This window comes from Sinocyclocheilus grahami, unplaced genomic scaffold, assembly GCF_001515645.1.
Source record: "Sinocyclocheilus grahami isolate Dianchi unplaced genomic scaffold, SAMN03320097.WGS_v1.1 scaffold289.1, whole genome shotgun sequence".
Classification (NCBI taxonomy): Eukaryota; Metazoa; Chordata; class Actinopteri; order Cypriniformes; family Cyprinidae; genus Sinocyclocheilus; species Sinocyclocheilus grahami.
In genome coordinates this window covers 729,929-749,989 of record NW_015505468.1, presented here as the reverse complement: position 1 = coordinate 749,989, position 20,061 = coordinate 729,929, and the positions used below count along the sequence as shown (strand labels likewise).

General features: G+C 41.3%; 1 protein-coding gene across 7 annotated transcripts in view; it reads right to left on the bottom strand.

The window, feature by feature from the left end:
* adgrb2 (adhesion G protein-coupled receptor B2) overlaps positions 1–20,061 on the bottom strand; it is a 336,322-nt gene that overhangs the window by 9,650 nt on the left and 306,611 nt on the right. For 2 of the 7 annotated variants that reach the window (XM_016292626.1, XM_016292627.1), the window contains exons 28-33: positions 17,782–17,821; positions 17,584–17,598; positions 14,407–15,152; positions 6,328–6,363; positions 3,474–3,587; positions 1,502–1,577 (exon numbers count right to left, since the gene is read on the bottom strand). In XM_016292626.1, the coding sequence (XP_016148112.1) occupies positions 1,502–1,577; positions 3,474–3,587; positions 6,328–6,363; positions 14,407–15,152; positions 17,584–17,598; positions 17,782–17,821 (1,027 nt within the window). Of the gene's footprint in view, positions 1–1,197; positions 1,578–3,473; positions 3,588–6,327; positions 6,364–9,037; positions 9,408–14,406; positions 15,153–17,583; positions 17,599–17,781; positions 17,822–20,061 lie in introns of those variants that run through there. The other 5 variants (XM_016292623.1, XM_016292624.1, XM_016292625.1 and 2 more) reach the window with 4 other exon arrangements.

The following is a 20,061-nucleotide window of genomic DNA, read 5'->3' as shown; positions in this document are numbered from 1 at the left end:
CTAATGTACAGAACTCATTACAAAAGATTAAGGGGAAAAAAAACTTTTTCCATAAAATATTTAAATTGTGGCTCGTTTTTTTTATTTACAAGAACAATTTAATTTTTTATTTAATATATAATTTACTGTAAAAGTTCATGCATTTCCTTGATGAGTATTATATAGAATTCAGTTGTAATTTATATGACAATTTATGCTTTTTATTTAAAAAATAAATCACAAATTTTACCCTCGACATTTTTTTTAACCAGCTGCATCGTCCTTTATAAGAAAAATGCATAGAAATGTAACAACTACATGATTTAAAGCATCAGTCATGTCAATAGAATACATTATGCCGGTTACGTGCCTAAGTTAAGTTTAGGGGATTGTTCAAATCTTACATTATTGCTAACTCCGTGCATGTATTTATGATGTTTACTCTTTCATAAAACACTCAGTGGGTGTAAGAGCAGAAGTTTTCAGCTAATACATATTTCAAGAGCCAGACTGTTGCCTTCCTCTGCTCTCAAGTTCCCCGCTGTGTTCATTTGTAGGATCCCCATTAGCATGAATAGATTGAACACAGGGTACTAGTCCTTCATCCATTTGGGACCATATGGGGTGCATCCGCTACAGCTATCAGCCCAGCCAGCATCTTCACTTAGAGGTTAACTGCCTTTCAAACTGCATCAAGCTCCATTCGCACTAACACAAGCAATTTAACAGACTGCAAGTGACTAAGGCGTCTCCACTGTCCCCGTAGAAAAAAAAGAACAAGATGAAGCGAACCCTTGTACGAACGAAAGATTGAAGTCAGCGCATGTAGGAGGGAAATAGAGAGAGAAAGACGATTAGAAGAAATGGACAGTTTGGAAGGGGCCATTTGGATGTGTTAAGAGACCCCACTAAGTTCACTTTCCTCACCAGCTGTTAGAATGATCCAATGGGATAAAAGGAAAGTCTACAATAAGTCAGGAGGCGAAAAATGGCTTAGATTTTTCCCAAATGTGCACTCATCTCTTTAACAGCCCACACACATTTCTGACCAAATGAACTTCAAATATCATAAGTATTACCTTTCTAGAACAGTATGTGCTTACTTACCGTATACCAAACAGGTTGTTCTCACTTTAATGCAGATTTGTGGCCACATTATGTTTTATGTGTTTATGAGGTTTTAAAACAAATTTTAATAAATTGAAAGTTTTTGTGGTTTATAAGTATTTATATGTACAGTTTGGTTTAAAAAAATTTTAAGGGTTTAAAATAGCTCCAGCACAAGCACAATGACAGCACAAGGCTGTGAGATTTACAACAGTACATCACAACACTGAATGGATTATTCCACGCTGAGTTAACGGGAAAAAAAATCAGCCTAACGTGAACAAACATCCAACATTTAGTCCTCTACACCACTTAACTCTACAAGTGAGGGTTTACACTGCACCAATGAGAGCCTCTATAAATCAGGGCCCTACCACATGGGGCTGGGAATACAGGGTTTGGTTGACATGCTTACATTGGCTCTCTTTGTAAACGTAGCTCATTTTCCGTGTTAAAGGCTCAGATTGCCGTGGTGGAGGTGGAGGAGGAACCTGTGAAGTCGGCCGGATTGTTAGAAGGGTTTAATGACCACTGGCATGGCACTTTTTAGCACAGATTTGCTGTTATAACGTGATACTTTTTGAGGTAGATGTGGTTTCATGAGGTAGACTGGTCTTTAGAGAAAGTAATGTAGGATCCAAACAAACTGTAAAAGTGCACCTGTGAAAGGTAACTGTGTAAAGTGCACTTGTCTTTTAGATTATAGTTATGTTGATACATATTTGAAAACCACATCTTTATGTGATCACATTCAGTGGAAAATCCCTCTCACACCAGTCCTGACCTAAAGAAGAAATCCAAATAATTGATTGTCTTAGCTACTGGGTTATTATAATAACTATGAATGTGAAATTTCATTTTTTTCAAACTCTCCTGCCCATTATCGCAGTAATTATAGCATTGTCAATATAATCAAACCTGTGGAATGAAATCAAAATAATTATTCTACAGTTGCTGTCCCGTTGGGATTTGAAAGGCAAATGCTAAAAGCATCATGACTCACCAATACTGTCAGCATTTGAAAAGCAGTTAGAAAGAGATTGATTATCTGTAATATAAGAACATGAACCTCTAATGCTTGTCTGAAGTTATCCAGTAGTGGTGTGTCCAGACCTTTTTTACTGGGGTGGCCCATGTACAGACTCATTGTCAAGAAACATAATCCATCTTCACTGATAACTTAAGAGATGGCCAATCACAGTTTAGAATTTTGGGGTGACCAATCAAATCACTCAGGTGGCCAGGGCCACCACAGGACATGCCTCTGGTGAAAAGTAATGCAGCACAAGGATCTAATGGGCTGAAATAGGCTGTAATTGAGGCTGCAGACAGCATGATCCAAATGAAAAGTGAGTGAGCATGTGGCAAATGCCACCAAAGTATACACTTGTCACAAATTGCGGGCAGGTCATTTTCTGCAGGGTATTTGTTTTTAAATCCTAATGACAAAAGCCTCTGGACACTGGCGTATGGATGTTTGCAATATTCCTTCCACTAATAGAACATTAAAGATTCAGCAGTCTAGCTAATGCAAAGATGAACAGTCAGCTATTTCCAGGGAAAGCAGATAGGAGAGCAGGCAGGTGTACTTTGAGAAGCTTAATGGAAGGAGACTGAATATGATCCAACTATTAATACTGTACTAATTAGCTTACAAAACACAAGGCTTGGAGAAATGGGAAGCAGTGCATGCACTGAGTTTTTCCAAACACCAGGTGGATTTAATTTTTTTTTTATATCCAAGACCCAAAATACAAACTGTTCACTCCCCATCATTTTTTTTTTTTACTTTTAAAGAGATATTTCACCCAAAAATGTAAATTATGTCATCATTTATTCACCCTCATGTCGTTCCAAGCATGCATGCTTTTCTTTCTTCTGTGAAACATAAAATTCAAAAAATGTTTTGTCCTTATATTAAAAGTTAGAAAATGTCATACAGGTTTAAAACAACATGAGAGTGAATAAATTGTGATTGCAAATATGTATTTATTTTTCATTTATAAGCTAGCATATGCATTTGCATCATATTTAATATTAAAACGTTTATGAATTTTAATCACAGCTATTTTAAAGCTAAAGTTAAAAGGAATTGAAGAAATGAATACACCATTAAAACAATAAGTTTTCTGCAGTAACAAATTATTTATGTAATTATTATTAGTAATTCAAGTTATCAATTTAGTGCTCCAGTTACTATTGCTTTAAAACTCCTGCAGCATGTGAGCATGGTAATCCATTACCGACGTTGTGACACAATTATGCAGGACTTTTAGAAAACACAGCACAAGATTATTTCAGTTAAAGTGGAGCTTATAGGGTGGTGTACGATTTGAGCGTATCAGGGATGGGTATCAGTGTGGGGTCGCAGGTTAAAGGGGTCTTACCTTGAAGGAGGACATGGCAGGGTCCCTGTTATACCTGTCTATGGTGTGGAACTTGGTGGAGTGGTTGAGTTCATGGTAGAGCTCTGAGTGTCTTTTGCGAGTGTGCATCACTTTCTGTAACGAAGGGGAAAAAACAAACAAACAAAAAACAAAAAGAAACAAAAGCAAAAATAAGAAAGGGCAGGCCAGGGAGGAGCTGGGTCAACGGCTACCGGTGTTAAACCGCAAAACTAGGATGACTATGAACACTCAACCTCTCGAAGGGTGGTGCTCTGATTGAGTAGTATACGGATTGGTTCTGATGGGTATTAAACAATGTTAAAGCTCTCTAGTCAGTGTCATTTCTTACTGACAGACATTTCCACCAATTCCCAGACTTAACTGGAGGTGGTTGGAAGCTGGCTGGGCTGTTTTGTAGTCACAGCTGATGTTCACGCAGAGCTGACATGGAGCTCCAACCTGCGAATGTAAGCATCCATGTTCTAGGGTTGATTTCTGATAATGGAATTTTTAGTTTTATTTGGGTTTCTATAAATGGTTATGTAACAATTCATTCATTTTAGGGCTACCAAAGTTAATTATATAAATTTATAAAACATATACATTTTATGGCATTTAATTTTGAACATTCACCCATTTAACTTCATTCTGCTCAGTGTAAATTCTAAAAACTTGCCGAAATATGAGTGCCGGAACACATAAACACACAAAAATCCAGCCTGACCAGCAAACAAGTGCCACAAACGCCAAACCAGCAAACAGATCATTTTAACCAGGCTGGGAGACTGACTGCCTGCTTTTTTTTTTCTCGCACCAGAGCAATACACATTTTAGCAAAATATTATTTTGCTTTTGTTTTGAAGAGGAATTTAATGCATTAAAACTAAATGCACTACACATTATTATGTATTTATACGTAAGTTTCAGTGAATTCACTTTTCGAAATAGATCCTTGTAGCAACAAAAATGATTATCTCAATCATGAAACATTATTTTAGTCCACTGTCGACCTCAAATTTGCTTATCGGGACAGGAGGGAGATCATCTCATGCAGCACTGACTAGGATGGAAAAGGTTATGAAGCTCTAAAAGCATCTGAATGCGTTAGTAACAAGACATACCTCTGTTTGAGAAGAAGCCTCCATACTGGAGAGCAAATATCCAGTCATAATTTAATTTAAGCTTTCAAACATAATTGAAGAACAGCTGGTTTAAAAGCACACAAGTGTGTTCTGAAGAAAATGGATTGGCATGTTTTAGACTGGAGATTTGCTGGATCCTGCCAGTTGATCATTCCATGGATGCCCTCCAGGTTGCCTCAGTCATACACGTGCAGTCTCTACTCGTCTCATTATGCCGTCTTTCTCTTTCATACACAATAATGCCACTCACTCAACACTTACAGAGCTCTACACTGGTTCAGTGTTTCTGCAGCCTTGATCCTTCCGTATTCAGAAGCACATCCTGCTTGTATGGAGCTGTTATACAGCACACTTTGTGATGACATATCAAAGATGTCATTGAAATCGGGTGACCAGATTTGTGAAATGCTAAATGCAGACCATTTTCTGAATTCACTGAGCATAGCTATTGCTATGCAATATTTAAACTGTATTTGAACTGCAGGAGTGCTGTAAATTATAATTATTCATCAACTTCACATCTATGAACTGCCAAGACTGTTTAAAGTCATTTTAAATCTACTGTCAAACTAATGATGTCCATGAAACACCATGTAAATGTTAATCATAAGGTAATTTTAAACAAAATTGACAAATTATCATTCTGTTCAAAAGTTTACACCCCTAACTCTTAATGCAGTATGATGCCTTCTTGAGCATCAGTGAATGTTTTCACCTTTTGTAATACAGTAGTTGTGTATTACTCCATCAACTGTCCTTGAACAGATGGATCTCAAAATCTTATATTCACTGTTGGAAAGGGTTCAAATATGCAGAAAATGCTACAAAACCAAAGAATGTGCAGAACCTGGAGGATTTTTCAACAGAACAGTGGGTGGTTTAACTGTTTAGGACAGGGGTGTCCAATCCTGCTCCTGGAGAGCAACTGTCCTGCAGAGTTTAGCTCCAACCCCAAATAAACACTCCTGAACCAGCTAATCAATGTCTCACTAGACATACTAGAACAGGGGTGCCCAAACTCAGTCTTGGAGGGCTTCCAGGCAGGTGTGTTGAGGCAAGTTTGAGCTAAACTCTGCAGGACAGTGGCGCTCCAGAGCTGAGTTTGGACACCCTTGGTTTAGGACAAACCAGTGACTCAACTGTTGATCATCTAGGTAACAACTCAGTAGTAAGGGTGTAAATGTTTGAAATTCATTTGTATAAATATAATATCAGTTATTATGTCTTGTGTGTTATATGTAACCCTATGTTATGTAAAACAGCTAATTCAAGACAGTACTAAATAAATAACACCATTTTATGATCCCTTGTATTTTGTTAAAATTATTAACTTCTTTCATATTCCACTAGGGGGATGTAAACATATGAGCAGAACTATATGTACATACACACTCTATTAAGTTAATATATACTTTATATTAAACATCACACATGTATATTTTAATTGTATCATATATATTTCAAAGTGTGATATGTGATCACCCTATTTTGAAACAATGCCAAAAAACCCCCTTAAGAAATCAAGGTATGTGAAACACTGAGCAGTTTGGCCATGGATAGGACTGTTGCTAATACTAAATGCATGATGGGGGAAACAAGCACCAGAGTGGCAACTATCATTGGCTCCTGTATGAGACCATTGAAAAATCTCTAGAAAATGTTGGACAGAAGCACAAACACCAGTCTAAGGACAGATGGGGATGGGGTCTTACCTCAAAGTCCAGCTCAGAGTACCGTACTCTTTTTCTCTGGGGGAAGGGGGAGAGAAGACACCATCAATTACAACTGCACATTTTTCAGCACATGAGTAAACTGGCGCCCATGACGCATTTGTCTCATGCAGGTGCAGTGAGTATTTAATTCCCCTCAGCTGACTGAACTGTGGGTTTCCAGTGGGTGTTTTGTATGTTTGGCTTCAAACTGAACTTCACTATAAAAACAAGGAAAGGTGTATTTGACTTCAACAACAAGTGGACGTATGGCAGGCATCTTACAGCATAACAGAAGTGCGTAAATAAAAATATCCATGAAAAAAAAAGTAATAAAGAAAGAATTTTTGGAGATGTGTACTTGTCATGTTCTAAAATTTGTTACATCTAATATATTAAAATACATAATTTTAGGCTATTTAACTGTGGGCCACTGAAAATGTCAAACAGGCCGCATTGGGCCACTGGTTGGATAGGTTTGTGGATAGGAATTTCCTCCATAAAACAGCATATGTGATGATTATATTAACCTTTAATTTAAATAAACAAATAAATATAATTAAATAAATGTGTCTGCATATAATGTAAACATCAGAAGCAGTTGTATGTTTAGAAAATGGCATAATATTTCATAAATGTCTCAGTCTGTAAACATCTCTAATCTTCTGTAAACACCAAAAACCACTTGCTCAGTAGAAACTTGCTTAGTTCTAACAAATGTTGTTTGTAGCTCTGCATGCTGCACTTTGCATAGTAATGTACATGGTCTAAATTTAACTTAATGCCCCACTTGGCGAGTCAGTTGAGAAAACCAACCCAGGAAATTGTACTTTCATTATTTTTTTATTAAAGAACTTCACAGATTTTCAACCAGTTTTATAATGTTACAATGTCTGTAGTGTACGTAAACGCAAAATGTGTCACCATGTTACCTGCACCTAGTTTATTTTCCCCATTAAATTGAAGCAGTACAAAGCTGATTGAAAATCGCAAATGTATCCTTTAAGAATATTATATATATATATATATATATATATATATATATATATATATATATATATATATATATATATACTGTATTTCTTTGGAAAATGGGATTACTTAGCTACCTTTTCCAAGCACACTAATGACCGAACAGCGTAGGTCATTATGTCACTCATAGCAACACATACAGGATGAGCCAATCTGTGTCTCTCAGTGACATGACAACTGTCACAAGAATGTGAAGACCTACTGTGGTGAGGATTTTTTCCCACATATTTTAATGGATTAAAATATAGGACACATATAATATTGCTACATGGAGTTCTGTAGAAAAATATAAAAACGTATAATCTAATATATTAATTATGTAATATATAAACTTTACATATATATATAAAGTCTGAGGACATACATTTGAATTATGACAAAAGTTTTCATTAGTAGACTATTTACATTTAAAATTGAATGGCTCAGAAATTGGCATCATTCTTAAACCAAGCCGGCCTATATGTTTCACGGCAAAGGCATTTGACACTTTTGAGTATTAATTTTGGACTCTGGTACTGTAGCTTTGTATTGTATTTAGTGTCCATCAAGTGTCATATATGCACTTCTGTGCACCCTGTAAATCAATCTGAAAAGCAGAATATTTCCATTTACGTAATTGAGGCTTTAGATATCACATAAGAGATGCAAATACAGTTAACCAATAGTGTCTGTACACATTGTTTATGGCAATTTGTCACAAGCTCAAACTCACAGAACACAAACCAGTCAAGACCTGGGCCAATGCTTCTATGCCACTCACAAAGGGAGGATGAGACTCACATTGTGTACCTTGTTTAAAGTGAGAAGTTAGTTGACAAAGTTACTTCAGGTGTCACTGGGTGAGTTAGGTGAGAGGAAGCCAAAGCACTACAGACCCCACCAGTGTTCAAGCCCAATAAAATATCAATACCTAGGTACTTTTCCCAGAGTAGTCCAACCTTACGACTTAAGTCAGTAAGTTTTTTTAAAGAAAAGTGAAGTTTAAAAACGGGCAAAATGCAGCCTTTCCAGCTTGATGATTGATGTGAAAGTAATATACAAAATGGTATAAACTCTGACAACCTGCAGCAGAATTTTAGGTGTAGAGGCACTTACGAGTAAGTGTGTGAGACAAGATAGAGATGGAGAATATATGAGAAACATTTAGTGTATTTTATAGGTGGTCAGCTGTCAAAGCATTAAATAACTTTTTTAAGTCAACATGAAATTAATATTTTGCTTCCATAATATGATTCATTTCAGAGTGAATGAAGTCTTCAAGGATGAAAAATGTCAGGAAGAACATGACCAAACAAATAATTTTCTTCAATTAAGGGAAACACAAGATCAATTAGCATTTGGTCCCAAACTAACTAGGCCTTATAAACAAAAGATTAATATATGGAAGATTTTAACTTGTCTTAATTATCACTGCTCTGGTGTATTAGTAGTAGTAGTAGTATATTGTATTTTATAAATTTTTTGTGAAGAAAAAAAAAGTTTAAATATTTTGTTTGACCTCCTAAAATCAAGCTTAAGAACCTCCACTCTTTGACCATTTGCAGTTTCATACCTTATTTTGATTGGTAAGGTGAGCTGGGGGGAAAAAGTGTTTATTTTCATAGTAATAATAAAAGTTTTTTTTTTTAATTCTTACATTTTGATGAAGAACAGTACTTTTTTAAAGAAAAAAAAAGGGCTTATACATTTTATGTTGACTTTACGCTTGACAACTGACTTTAGTTAGAAATTCATGCCCCAGCCCCAAGAACTATGTGTAGTAGACAGAGAGGGAAGGTTTTTTGTCCGTTAATGAAGGAGTGCAGGCTCTCTCAGGCACTTCCTCTGGCTGTTTCTCTCTCACCATCTGCTGTTTCTCCTTGTGGGGCTGTAGTGTAATTATAGAGAGAAGAGCATCTGCACACACACGACACACACACCGATGCAGTCACTAAGTTGTGTAACATCATGTTGACAGGGGACTCTGGGTATAGAAAGCACACCTGAATGCATTCCTGTGACGGACTGATGAGAGAGTTGCTAGATGATCAGCATGTATGGTGTCTCAGGGACTACAGATGATGTGGTGTCATCCGGCCCCGAAATGAAAGGAGACATTACTAATAAGATAATTCAGCCTCGGTATTGCTCTCCTGTAACAACACCTTAAAAGTATTCACCCTCATGTCATTCCAAACCTAACTCGTGTTCTTCTGCTGAACACAAAAGAGGATATTTTGGAAAGAAAATGGGGTCTAGTGTTGTTTTGGACCCCACTGACTTAAAAAAAACCCCTTCAAACTATACTCTTTTGTGTTTCACAGAAGAAAGCCATACATGTTGGGAATGACATGTAAATGATGACAATTTTCATTTTTGAGAGAACGTACTCGTTTACTAACGTAACCTTGGTTCCCTGAGACATGGAACGAGTACTACGTCTGTTTAAGATGCTTGGGGAAAACTCCTTTTTCTCCGATGACTGAAGCCTTTCAATAATGCAGTGTAACTGCACGGCCATTGGTTCGTGCAGTGAATAAAAAAACGAACCAATGGGTCAGCAGCGGAGCTGCACGAGCCTATGGCGGTAAAGCCCGCCAAAGGCCGCCAGAATGGGTGGGGTCATCTGCCTATATAAGCGGCACATCGCCATAGGATCCTCAGGTTACTTCGACTGAAGCGACGACTGAGTCGTGCAGCTACATAGCACGGCAAAGTATGCAGTACTCGTTCCGTGTGTCAGGGAACCAAGGTTACGTTAGTAACCGAGTATGTTCCCTATCGATACATCACTCGTACTGCGTCTGTTTAAGACGCTTGGGCAACCAGTACAATCCCGCCATGCTATACTAGAGGAATGACTAATACTTGAACTTGCCTTATGCACCCAAGGGGGCCCAGAGGGACCAAGTATTTTGCAGGGAAGCCCCGCAAAAGGCAGAAGGGCTAAACTCAGAGAGGTCGGCCCAGCCTTGTATCATCATCCCGAAATAATTCAGTACAGCCTCGGAACTCACTGAGGGCCAAGAACGTACATGAAGGAGGCAAACCCCAAGCACTGGTTGTCATATGACAGAGTGCCCTGCTATGCAGAAAGGACCCACGCCTGTAGGGCCAGGATGTCCAGACTATAGAATCTGGCAAATGTGGACGGCGAGGCCCAGCCGGCCACCGCACAAATTTCTGCAATGGACACTTTACATAACCATGCCTTGGTTTCAGGACGACCTTAGAGTCATTGGGCCCGAATTCGAGGCAGGTGGGGCTCACTGATAGCGCATGCAGATCTCCCATACGCTTTACCGATGCTAATGCTAGAAGCAGAGCAGTCTTAAGCGTCAGGGGACAAAGGTCAATGGACTGTAGTGGCTCAAAAGGAGGGCTCTTCAGAGCCCTCATCACCGTGGGCAGATCCCATGTAGGGACAGTGATGGGGCGAGGCGGGTTGAGCCTTCTAGAACACTTCAGAAAATCAACAACCAAGTTGTTCCTGCCCACCGATTGGCCAGCTATAGGAGCGTGAGAAGCTGCTATGGCTGCTACATAGACCTTGAGCTTGGAAGGGTAACGGCCCTTATCCAACAGCTCTTGCAGGAAGAACAATATCAGAGATATGTCACATGAGATTGGGTCTGCGCCACGGGCTGTACACCAGGCGGAGAAGACAGACCATTTAAGGGCGTAGAGGCATCTTGTAGACGGTGCTCTAGCTTGAGAGATTGCGTTTAGCACGTTCTCTGGGAGGTTCGCAAGCTCCCATCGAGAGGCCAAAGGTGCAGAGCACACAGCTCAGGCTGGAGGTGCCATATTGTTCCGTTCACTTAAAAGAGGAGATCCCGTCTCAGGGGAATGGGCCACGGGGCTGCCGAGAGCAGCCGGCACAGCTCTGCAAACCAGTTCTGGTTCCTCCAGAGAGGGGCCACCAACAGAACCTTGCGTCTCTATTCCCTGACTCGCCTGATCACCAGTGGGATCAGAGCAATCAGGGGAAAAGCGTAAAGGAGGGGGTTGGGCCAGTTGTGGGCCAATGCGTCCCTGTCCTTTGAAAAGTGAGTTGGGCAATGAGAGTTGTCTTCTGAGGTGAAGAGATCGACCTCTGCCCTGCCGAAGATCTCCCAGATTTTCTGAACCATTTGAGAGTGGAGCGTTCACTCCTCCGAGGGGACATAGCTCCGAGACTGCATGTCTGCTCCTTGGTTCAGCCTGCCCGGTATATGCACTGCTCTCAGCGAGTGCAAGTTGAGCTGAGCCCATTCCAAGAGGCTCTCCACTAGTGCGAAGAGGCGCTTCAAAGAGAGACCACCCTGGCGATATATATATAGGACACTACCATGCTGTCCGAGAGGAATAAGACGTGGTGTCCCCTTAGGTCTGGCAGAAAGGTTCAAAGGCCAAGACACACTGCCAGCATTTCCAGGCAGTTGATGTGAAGCTGGCCTTCCTCTTTCGACCAGTGGCCGAAAGCTGGCTTGCCATCGCACCGCGCTCCCCAACCTGTGTTGGAGGCGTCTGTCGAGACTACCTTCCTTCTGCAGACCATTCCCCGGGGCACGCCCCGTTCCATCCAACGAGGATCTTTCCAAGGGGCCAGGGCTGGTACACAGGCGTTCCAGACGTCGTTCTGGACAGGTGTTCTGGAAGGCGTTCCAGACGTCAGGTGCGGGATGGAACTCGTGGTTTCAGCCAATACTGAAGGGGCCGCATGTGGAGCAGGCCTAACTGTAGTACAGGAGACACTGAGGTCATGAGGCCTAGCATCCTCTGAAACACATTGAGGGGGCGAGAGGCTCCAACTCTGAATGAGGCCGCGAGCTGCTGAATGGCCAGTTGTGTGGATGTGATTAGAACGGGCCCCATGTTCACAACAGTATTTTTGGTCACAAACACACTGCCATCGGCACCCGGAACCTGGAGGCATAACAGAGGCGTTTTGGGGGGTGGTCCGGCTGCAGCGAGACTTGGCCCCCTCCTCTTCCTGTCTCACAGATCAGGATGACACCTGAGGCGCAGGGTCCAACGCTATCTAGGGTCAGGGGACCTGGCGTTTAGGAAACTGGTGGCGTCTGGCCGAGCGGGAGCACTGGTGAGGCTCGGGCTTAGGAGCCATGGGAGCAATTGGTGGCACGGGGTGCTGAGTCGGCACATTTTTGGGGTGACTGGAAGCAGGAAGTGTCGCATTGCTTGAGACTACTTCTGTGCAGCAGTAAAGCATTCAGTGAAGCCTTCAACTGCAGGTCCACACAGGCCAGTAGGGGAAACCGAGGAGTCGAGGAAGGGGAGCTTATCCGCATCCTTGATCTCTGTCAGATTTAGCCATAGATGGCGCTCCAGCACCACTAGGCTGGCCATGGATCTGTCAATCGCCTGCGCTGTCATCTTGGTGGTGTGTAGAGCCAGGTCGGTCGCACTGCGCAGCTCCTTAAAAGCTGCGGGGTCTGGGCCGGACTCGTCCATGCAACAGAGGAGCTTGGCCTGGAAGACTTGTAAGACCACCATAGAATGAAGCACTGAGGCCACTTGTCCAGCAGACGAGTAGGGTCGCCCGGCGAGAGCCGAATTCGCCCTACACAGCTTGGATGGGTAGGCTGCCTTTGCCTTCCAGCCGATGGCCGTGGGCGGGCAGAGATGCGCGGCCACTGACTCATCCAGGGGAGGCAGTCTGTCGCAACCTTTTTCTTCGGTGACATCGACTGATGTGAGGGCGGACGAAGATGAGGCACGAAGGCGGGCCGAGTAGGGGGCATGCCAAGACCTGGTGATCTCGTCGTGGACCTCCAGAAAGAATGGTGAAGCTCGTTGTCGGGGGGCCTGACTGTGCCCCGGCCAGAACCACTCATCCAGGCGGCTGCGGGTGGGCTCCTCCGGCGGAGACCACTCCAAATCCAGCTCCTCCACAGCTTTAGACAGGATGTGGAAAAGCTCGTGCCCGTGCTGGCTGTGCTGGGTTGTGCAGATGGCAAGGGGGTGGGGTCGATGTACGAGCCCAACAGCTTCTCCGCATCTGAAGCCTCCAACGACATGCTGTCGTCCATGGTGTCACACTCGCTTCCTCCAAATAAGACCAGATTGCCCGCAGCCGCAGAGGGACGTTGGTCTGGGAGGGATAAGTGGACTGGAGAAACTTCTCTGAGCGAAGAGATTGAGGCACGCGGGGCTCAGCCGCAATGGGCTCACTCGTCACCGAGCGCCGAGTTCCTCTGCCCCACTGCTTTTTCCTCACAGGCTCCTGGGAGGAAGAAAGCAGGAGGGCGGAGGGGCTGAGTTGCTCTCTGAAAAGAAAGCTTTCCGCGAGTGCAGAGAGGCATTTGAAACAACGCTGAAAATTTGCTCTGAAATTTGCTCTTTTATATCGCCAGAGAGCGGCAGGGAACCGGAGACCGTGAAGAGGCGAGAATGGCCGAGCAGGAAGGGGTCTCTCGATCCGCTGCGAGGCTTGATCACGGCGAAGGCTTTGTAGTCTCGTAGAGCAAAGATCTAGCAGTCGTCGCTGAAGGAGAATAATTTGAGGATCCTATAGCAATGTGCTGCTTATATAGCCAGATGACCCCGCCCATTCTGGCGGGCTTTACCACCATAGGCTCGTGCAGCTCCGCTGATGATTTTTTTCGTTTTTTATTCACTGCACGAACTAATGGCCGTGCAGTTACACTGCGTTATTGAAAGGTTTCAGTCATCGGAGAAAAAGGAGTTTTCCCCAAGTGTCTTAAACAGACGCAGTACGAGTGAAGTATCGATAGGGAACTAGTGATAATTTGTCTGTTGCTAGGTAGGAATGTACAGTTTGTGTGTTTGGATTGTCGTGTTTGCAATCACTGCATTCATGTTTGGTTTCATATTGGTGATGTTTTATGCAGATCTAATTTACATTTTCCTGCTATAATGATTCTTTATGCTATGTGGTCCCCAGTTCCCTGTTTTTGGCAAGAATGCTAAAAGATTACAACACTATTGTGCTGCTATGTTGTATGCCAAAACTGCAAACCGCAGGTGGTTTCCAAAATACCCTGGCTCATTCGGTAGTGATGGTTGTAGATTGTGAAAGAATGAACCCCTTCTTTAACCCCTACTTACTTCCAAAGATCCAGCCGAGTGGCTGGTGTTGGTGCTGCCCAGGTTACGGGGAAGGGTTCTGGTGCGCTCCACTGTTCCCGAGGTGAGGATCTGCCGGACAGAGGGACGATTCTGCTTGACCTGTAGGGTGTGGGTGTTGGTGTGGGAGTGCGTGTGCCCAGTGTAGGCCGGCAACTGTTTGAGCATGCTGTAGGAGCGGTTTAGGTTCATGCTGATATGGTCCACAGCTGTAAAGTCTGCAGGGTATGCCTCACTCTCTGCTGGATGCAGAGTCAAGGGTGAAGGGGGTGGAGGAAAGGGAGGGTCATCCATTGTAATGTTCAGGGGCTTCCCCTCATCCTGGGCTGGAGGAGGGGGCTTGAGACTGACTGTCCGACGAGGCAACACCATGTAGTCCCCTTCCCCACCTCTGCCACCAGCTGAATCCTGGGTGGAAGAAGGGTTTGGTCGGGCCCAACCCAGCCCACTCTCGGTGCACAGGTAGATGGGTCCAGATTGTTGATGCTGACCTTGCTGCTCCACATTAACCTCCTTCTTTAGTGGCTGCTCGCTTAGCTCATTCAGGGGACCCAAAGGAGGTACCTGCACCAGGAGGTTAGGGGGTGGGATGTTCCCAGGCAGGCTGCTGAAATTAACGCCTTCCTGATGAGCCGCCAATTTGGGGTCATCCTCGTCGTCCAGAGAGATGCGGGATAGAGTGCCAGTTATGGTAGCAGGGTTACAGGTGTTTACCTCCTTAAAGATGACTGAGGTTGGAAGGAGAGAGGAAGAGAGAAAGAGAACAGATAGACAGAAGTGGGGAGGAAGAAAGAGAAGGAAGCAGAGGTCGAGTGCACAAGACCCCACAGATGGATGGAGTGGCAAAGAGCAGAGAGAGAAACCGATTATAACAAAGTTGGATGGTGAAACAACACATGACAGAAAAGGAAAGGGGTGGGATGGAAGATGGTTACACAGCAGTTCCCAAAGGTATAGAGCCCAGATGTTTTGGAGAGAGGTTGAAGCGGTAACAGAGTAAGCAAGATTGATTTGAGAGGGTGCAGAGAGAATGTGATCGGTAGAGGGAATGATGGGAAAAAAGACAAAAGAAAATGAGCTCAGTTACAGTGCATGGAAATGGAGTTTATCAGTGCAGAGGTCAACAGAGCAGGTAAAGGTAAGGCAGTGAAGGGCAGGAAAGGACAAACATTTTCAGGCAGGGGAATTAGTATCCAGGAGTCCTGGCATGCATAAGTTGGACGGTTGCAAAAGTTGGTGCCCCAGAGGTGTTACAGTAGGAGTTCACTTGAATTAGGTAGGGTTAGGAAGGAAAGCCATGCACAAATCAGCTCCTCTAAGAGAAAAAAAACATCAGCCATAATGGCCTAACCATTTCATACATAATTAATAAGGTCACACAGCCAACATAACTCCAAAAGGTAAAAGGAAAAATATGAATAAGGAGCAACTGCATTTATCTAAAATAATGTACTTCTAAAAGAAACAAAAATATAACTTTTCTTGATTTTGTCTTATTTTTAATTTTATAAGGTCAATATTACAGCAATGGTAGTTTCTATTCTACAAAACTGATCAACATATTTGTTTCTACTCCAATAATGTTGAGGTTACAGACCAAGATAAGTCTGGACTTGAATAAACCTGAAATGCCAACGCTGCACCACATACTTTTTCTTTATGAGGTGAAACTAGAAACACTATCAAGCTGATTTAGTGTTAAAACTAGGGGTGTCAGTTTAACGAGTTAATTAATTAGTTAGTTATGAAAAAATAATGCGATTAAAATATTTAGATGCCATTAACGCCCCCAGACCTGACTGTTGACAAACATGATGCAGGGCAACGACACCATAAATGCAGTTATGCCCTAAAATACAAGCTATTGGGGCAAAAATACCCCTGTATGAGTTTTTGTCTCATATTTATATCATATGATAAGCAATATCACATGAGCAGCGAGAGCAATATCACATGAGTGCTGTTTTTGTCCCGAATATCAGGAGTTTAAATGTGATTTTATACAACAGTTCATTAAATAAGAATTTAATATTGTGTTATATTTTAAACACAATATTGTCTGTTTTTGCTCACTTTTTCCAACGAAAATATTACCTATAAGGCCATATATTGTTGTGCGTCTCCGAGCAGCACTCCGAGCAGTGTTTAGTTTCTGAATGAATCCGCGTTTTGAACGAATCGGGTGAACCAATGATTCAAAGGCCCATTGATAGAGAGAATGAATGAATGACTCATAAAGACATTTAACGCCACCTGCTGGCAGCTTTAGTTTCTTATTTAGAGTATAATTTAATTTTAAAAAACCTTAAACGGATAGTTCACCACAAAATTTAAATCATGTCCTCATTTACTCACCCTCATGTCATTTCAAACCTGTATGACTTTCTTTTGCGTAACATAAAATAAGGTATTTTGAAGACTGTTCGTAACAAAGCTGTTTCATTGCATGAATAAAAAATACAGATATGTTTCTCAAAGTATCTTCTTTTATGCTCCATTGTTTATGTTAGGCCACTGTAGGCTAAACATTTATCTGTAATACATTTTATGTTGAATCAAATAAAAATATTTATTTCTAAAGCTACTCTTTGTAATGTCTAATTGATACTTCCTCATTTAACACAATCATAACTTTAAATTATCTTTTGTGGGTATTTTCACAGCCAAATTTAATGTATGATTAATTAGATTAATTAATCAACACATCATGTAATTAAAGGGTTACTCCACCCCAAAATGAAAATTTTGTCATTCATCACTTACCCCCCATGTCGTTCCAAACCTGTAAAAGCTTCGTTCGTCTTCCCAAAATATCTTAAATTGTGTTCCGAAGATGAACAAAGCTTTTACAGGTTTGGAACGACATGGGGGTAAGTGATTAATGACAAAAAATTTATTTTGGGGTGGAGTAACCCTTTAATTAGATTAAACATTTTAATAGACTGACAGCCCTAGTTAAAAGTAAACCAGCCCATTACAGTTCTTGGAACTGAATATTCCAAGTTAAAATTAAGGCCCTAGTATGGCAAATAATAAGGATATGACAATAAAAGAGTGAACATGCACATTTTGTATGTCAGTTTATGCAAAACAACAAAATTCTATGGTCTAACACAAATGACACAAACAGGAATGTTCTAACTTTAGAGTGAGACTTACATGGGTGTCCTCTTTCTGCAAGTGAGGGGGAGACAATGATGTGCAGGTTTAACTTTATATGAACAAGTTTTACTAAACAAACTGCATTAGAACCAGGGCAAATAAGTGAAAACATGGCAAGGAAAGTGCAAGAATGAGAGAGCAAAGATCTAGGACAGCAGTAGTGAAAGGCAAAATGGAGGTCCCAGAAGAATTTACCTGTTTGACACGCCAAATCCACGTCTTTCTCAAAGTCCGTCTGTGTAGGTGAATGAAGGATAGAGAAGAGATTACTTCAGCTTGTTACAAATGGCAGGCTGTCCACAAGTGAACTAAATATATAGAGACCAATTCTTGATAGTTTACATTTGGGTCATACAAATTGTGTACAGGGTTGGGAGGGTTACTTTTAAAATGTATTCCGTTACAGTTACAAATTACTTCATTAAAAAAGTATTCAGTAACGTAATCCAGGTACCACAATATAAAAGTAATGTAATCTGATTACTTTTAGATTACTTCAAGTTACATATGTAAATAAGTCCATGACTTTTTTATGCCCCTAGGGCTGGGCTTCGGGCCAATTTTCACGTCATAGTTTAGACGTGAACTGGGCCTCGGGCCTGTTTTAGGCTTCTCCTTATTTTTATATTTTAGATATCTATCAATTAGTGATGAAAAAAAATTGCTGTGCTGGTGGAAACAAAACGTGCGACTGTCAAGAGCGGCTTGACGTGTTTAGTGTCCAGCAGCAGCAAATGCTGCGTGCAGTCAGCGCAGCTGTAGAGATCTGCGTTCAAATGCACGCAAGGCTAAAGCTTGCCGGCAAAGCCCCAGCAAAAGTAATTATCATGAATGTGTCTGGGAGAAATATTAAGGAGATATGTGAATTATTTACTAATAAACTAGTGTTTTTTGAGTCGGTGTCGCAAGGATGAAGTTGTCGATCCTGACTCGCCATCTCCTCATTAGAAACGCCTTTAGAGAGAAGTGCATCTTTACGGATTATGATTATAATGAAAGAGTTTTTGTTTTCGATTTGTTTTATTTTGTTAAGTAGTAATTTAAAGCTTTCTATAGATATATTTATCATGCCTGTGAGGCATCTATTCACTGAGTTTCGGTTAATTTTTGTGAAGCGCTCCTGTTCAAGACGAGACGGCATAAAGCGCATCATGTTTATATTCTTTATTTTATAAAAGCACAACGTTTTGTTTATATTGTGAATGCACACAAATAAAAGTAAACCCTTTACAGTTATGAATGATGTATTACTCTTACCTTTATGAGCAAAAATAACGGCGTAGGCTATCCACTGAAAAAAAATGCAAGTGAGCGTGCTGGCGCCTCCATGTTCTGCAAAGCGCGCTTTAGCTTGCACTCTCCGCACAAACTATTGGATATAGCGCACATTTATCTAGATTTAATGTTTAAACATTGTTATATGCTTGAACTGTTTTATATCTATAGATTTTATTTTAGGCAAGTCGTGATGATTTGAGAAGGCTAAATTGATCAAACATTGGCTATGATCAGCTTACTGTCTGCCGCTGGCCGCTTGGTCGTTACTTTAAAAAAACTAAAACTTGTAACGAACAAAAAAAATGCTCCAAACGTTTTTCTAAATTAACTTAATAAAAAAACGAAACGAAATATAATCACTTTGCCATTACATACAAAACTGAACTATTTAAATAGTTGAAACAGTAGTATAAGATGTTTTGGGAGAAGGGGGAAAAAGACGGGCTCGGGCCGGTAAGTCTGATAAGCTGCTGGACACGGAATGGGCTAGGGCCTATATTTGAGGCCTGTGCAGGGCTCTACCAGGAACTATGATGAAGCAGCGCTAAATATAAAGCGTTATGTCAAAATACTCATTTATTTAATTTTAAATTAAATAAATGTAATCCTTATAGTATTCCCACTTTTTACAAAATGTAACTGTAATCTGAATACATTGTTTTTTGATGTAACTGTAACGGATTACAGTTACTAGTATTTCGTATCCTGATTACGTAACGCCTTTACATGTATTCCGTTACTCCCCAATCCTGCTTGTGTATGATGAAGGGTGGAGCTAAGCACTGTTATAGGCAGTATGTGGTGGTTAAAGAGTCCATCAAAAAGAAAAAAAAAATTAATTTTAGCAATCACCATGCTGTGTTTCGACAAAGTACTAGTCTAATGCAACACATCTGCAACAATAAATAGCAGATTCTTTAGCACCAGTACTAATTACAATGAACCAAAGTGAACATAAATTAGCATACCGCTGTCTGACACAGCTGGGCTTGACTTTCCAAACAAATAAAATGGATATTATTTTTATGAAAAAAGAGGAGGACTCTTAAAAAAAGATACAATACAATGGACACAAACTGACTGCATCCCTCAGGGTAAACCAAAAATGTCCGTCCCAGAGCAGCTCTTTTTAACTCCGGGCCCTCATTAGAATGCAGCGTTGGCTATTGCTGCCAAAAGAATTGACTCTCAAAGGAG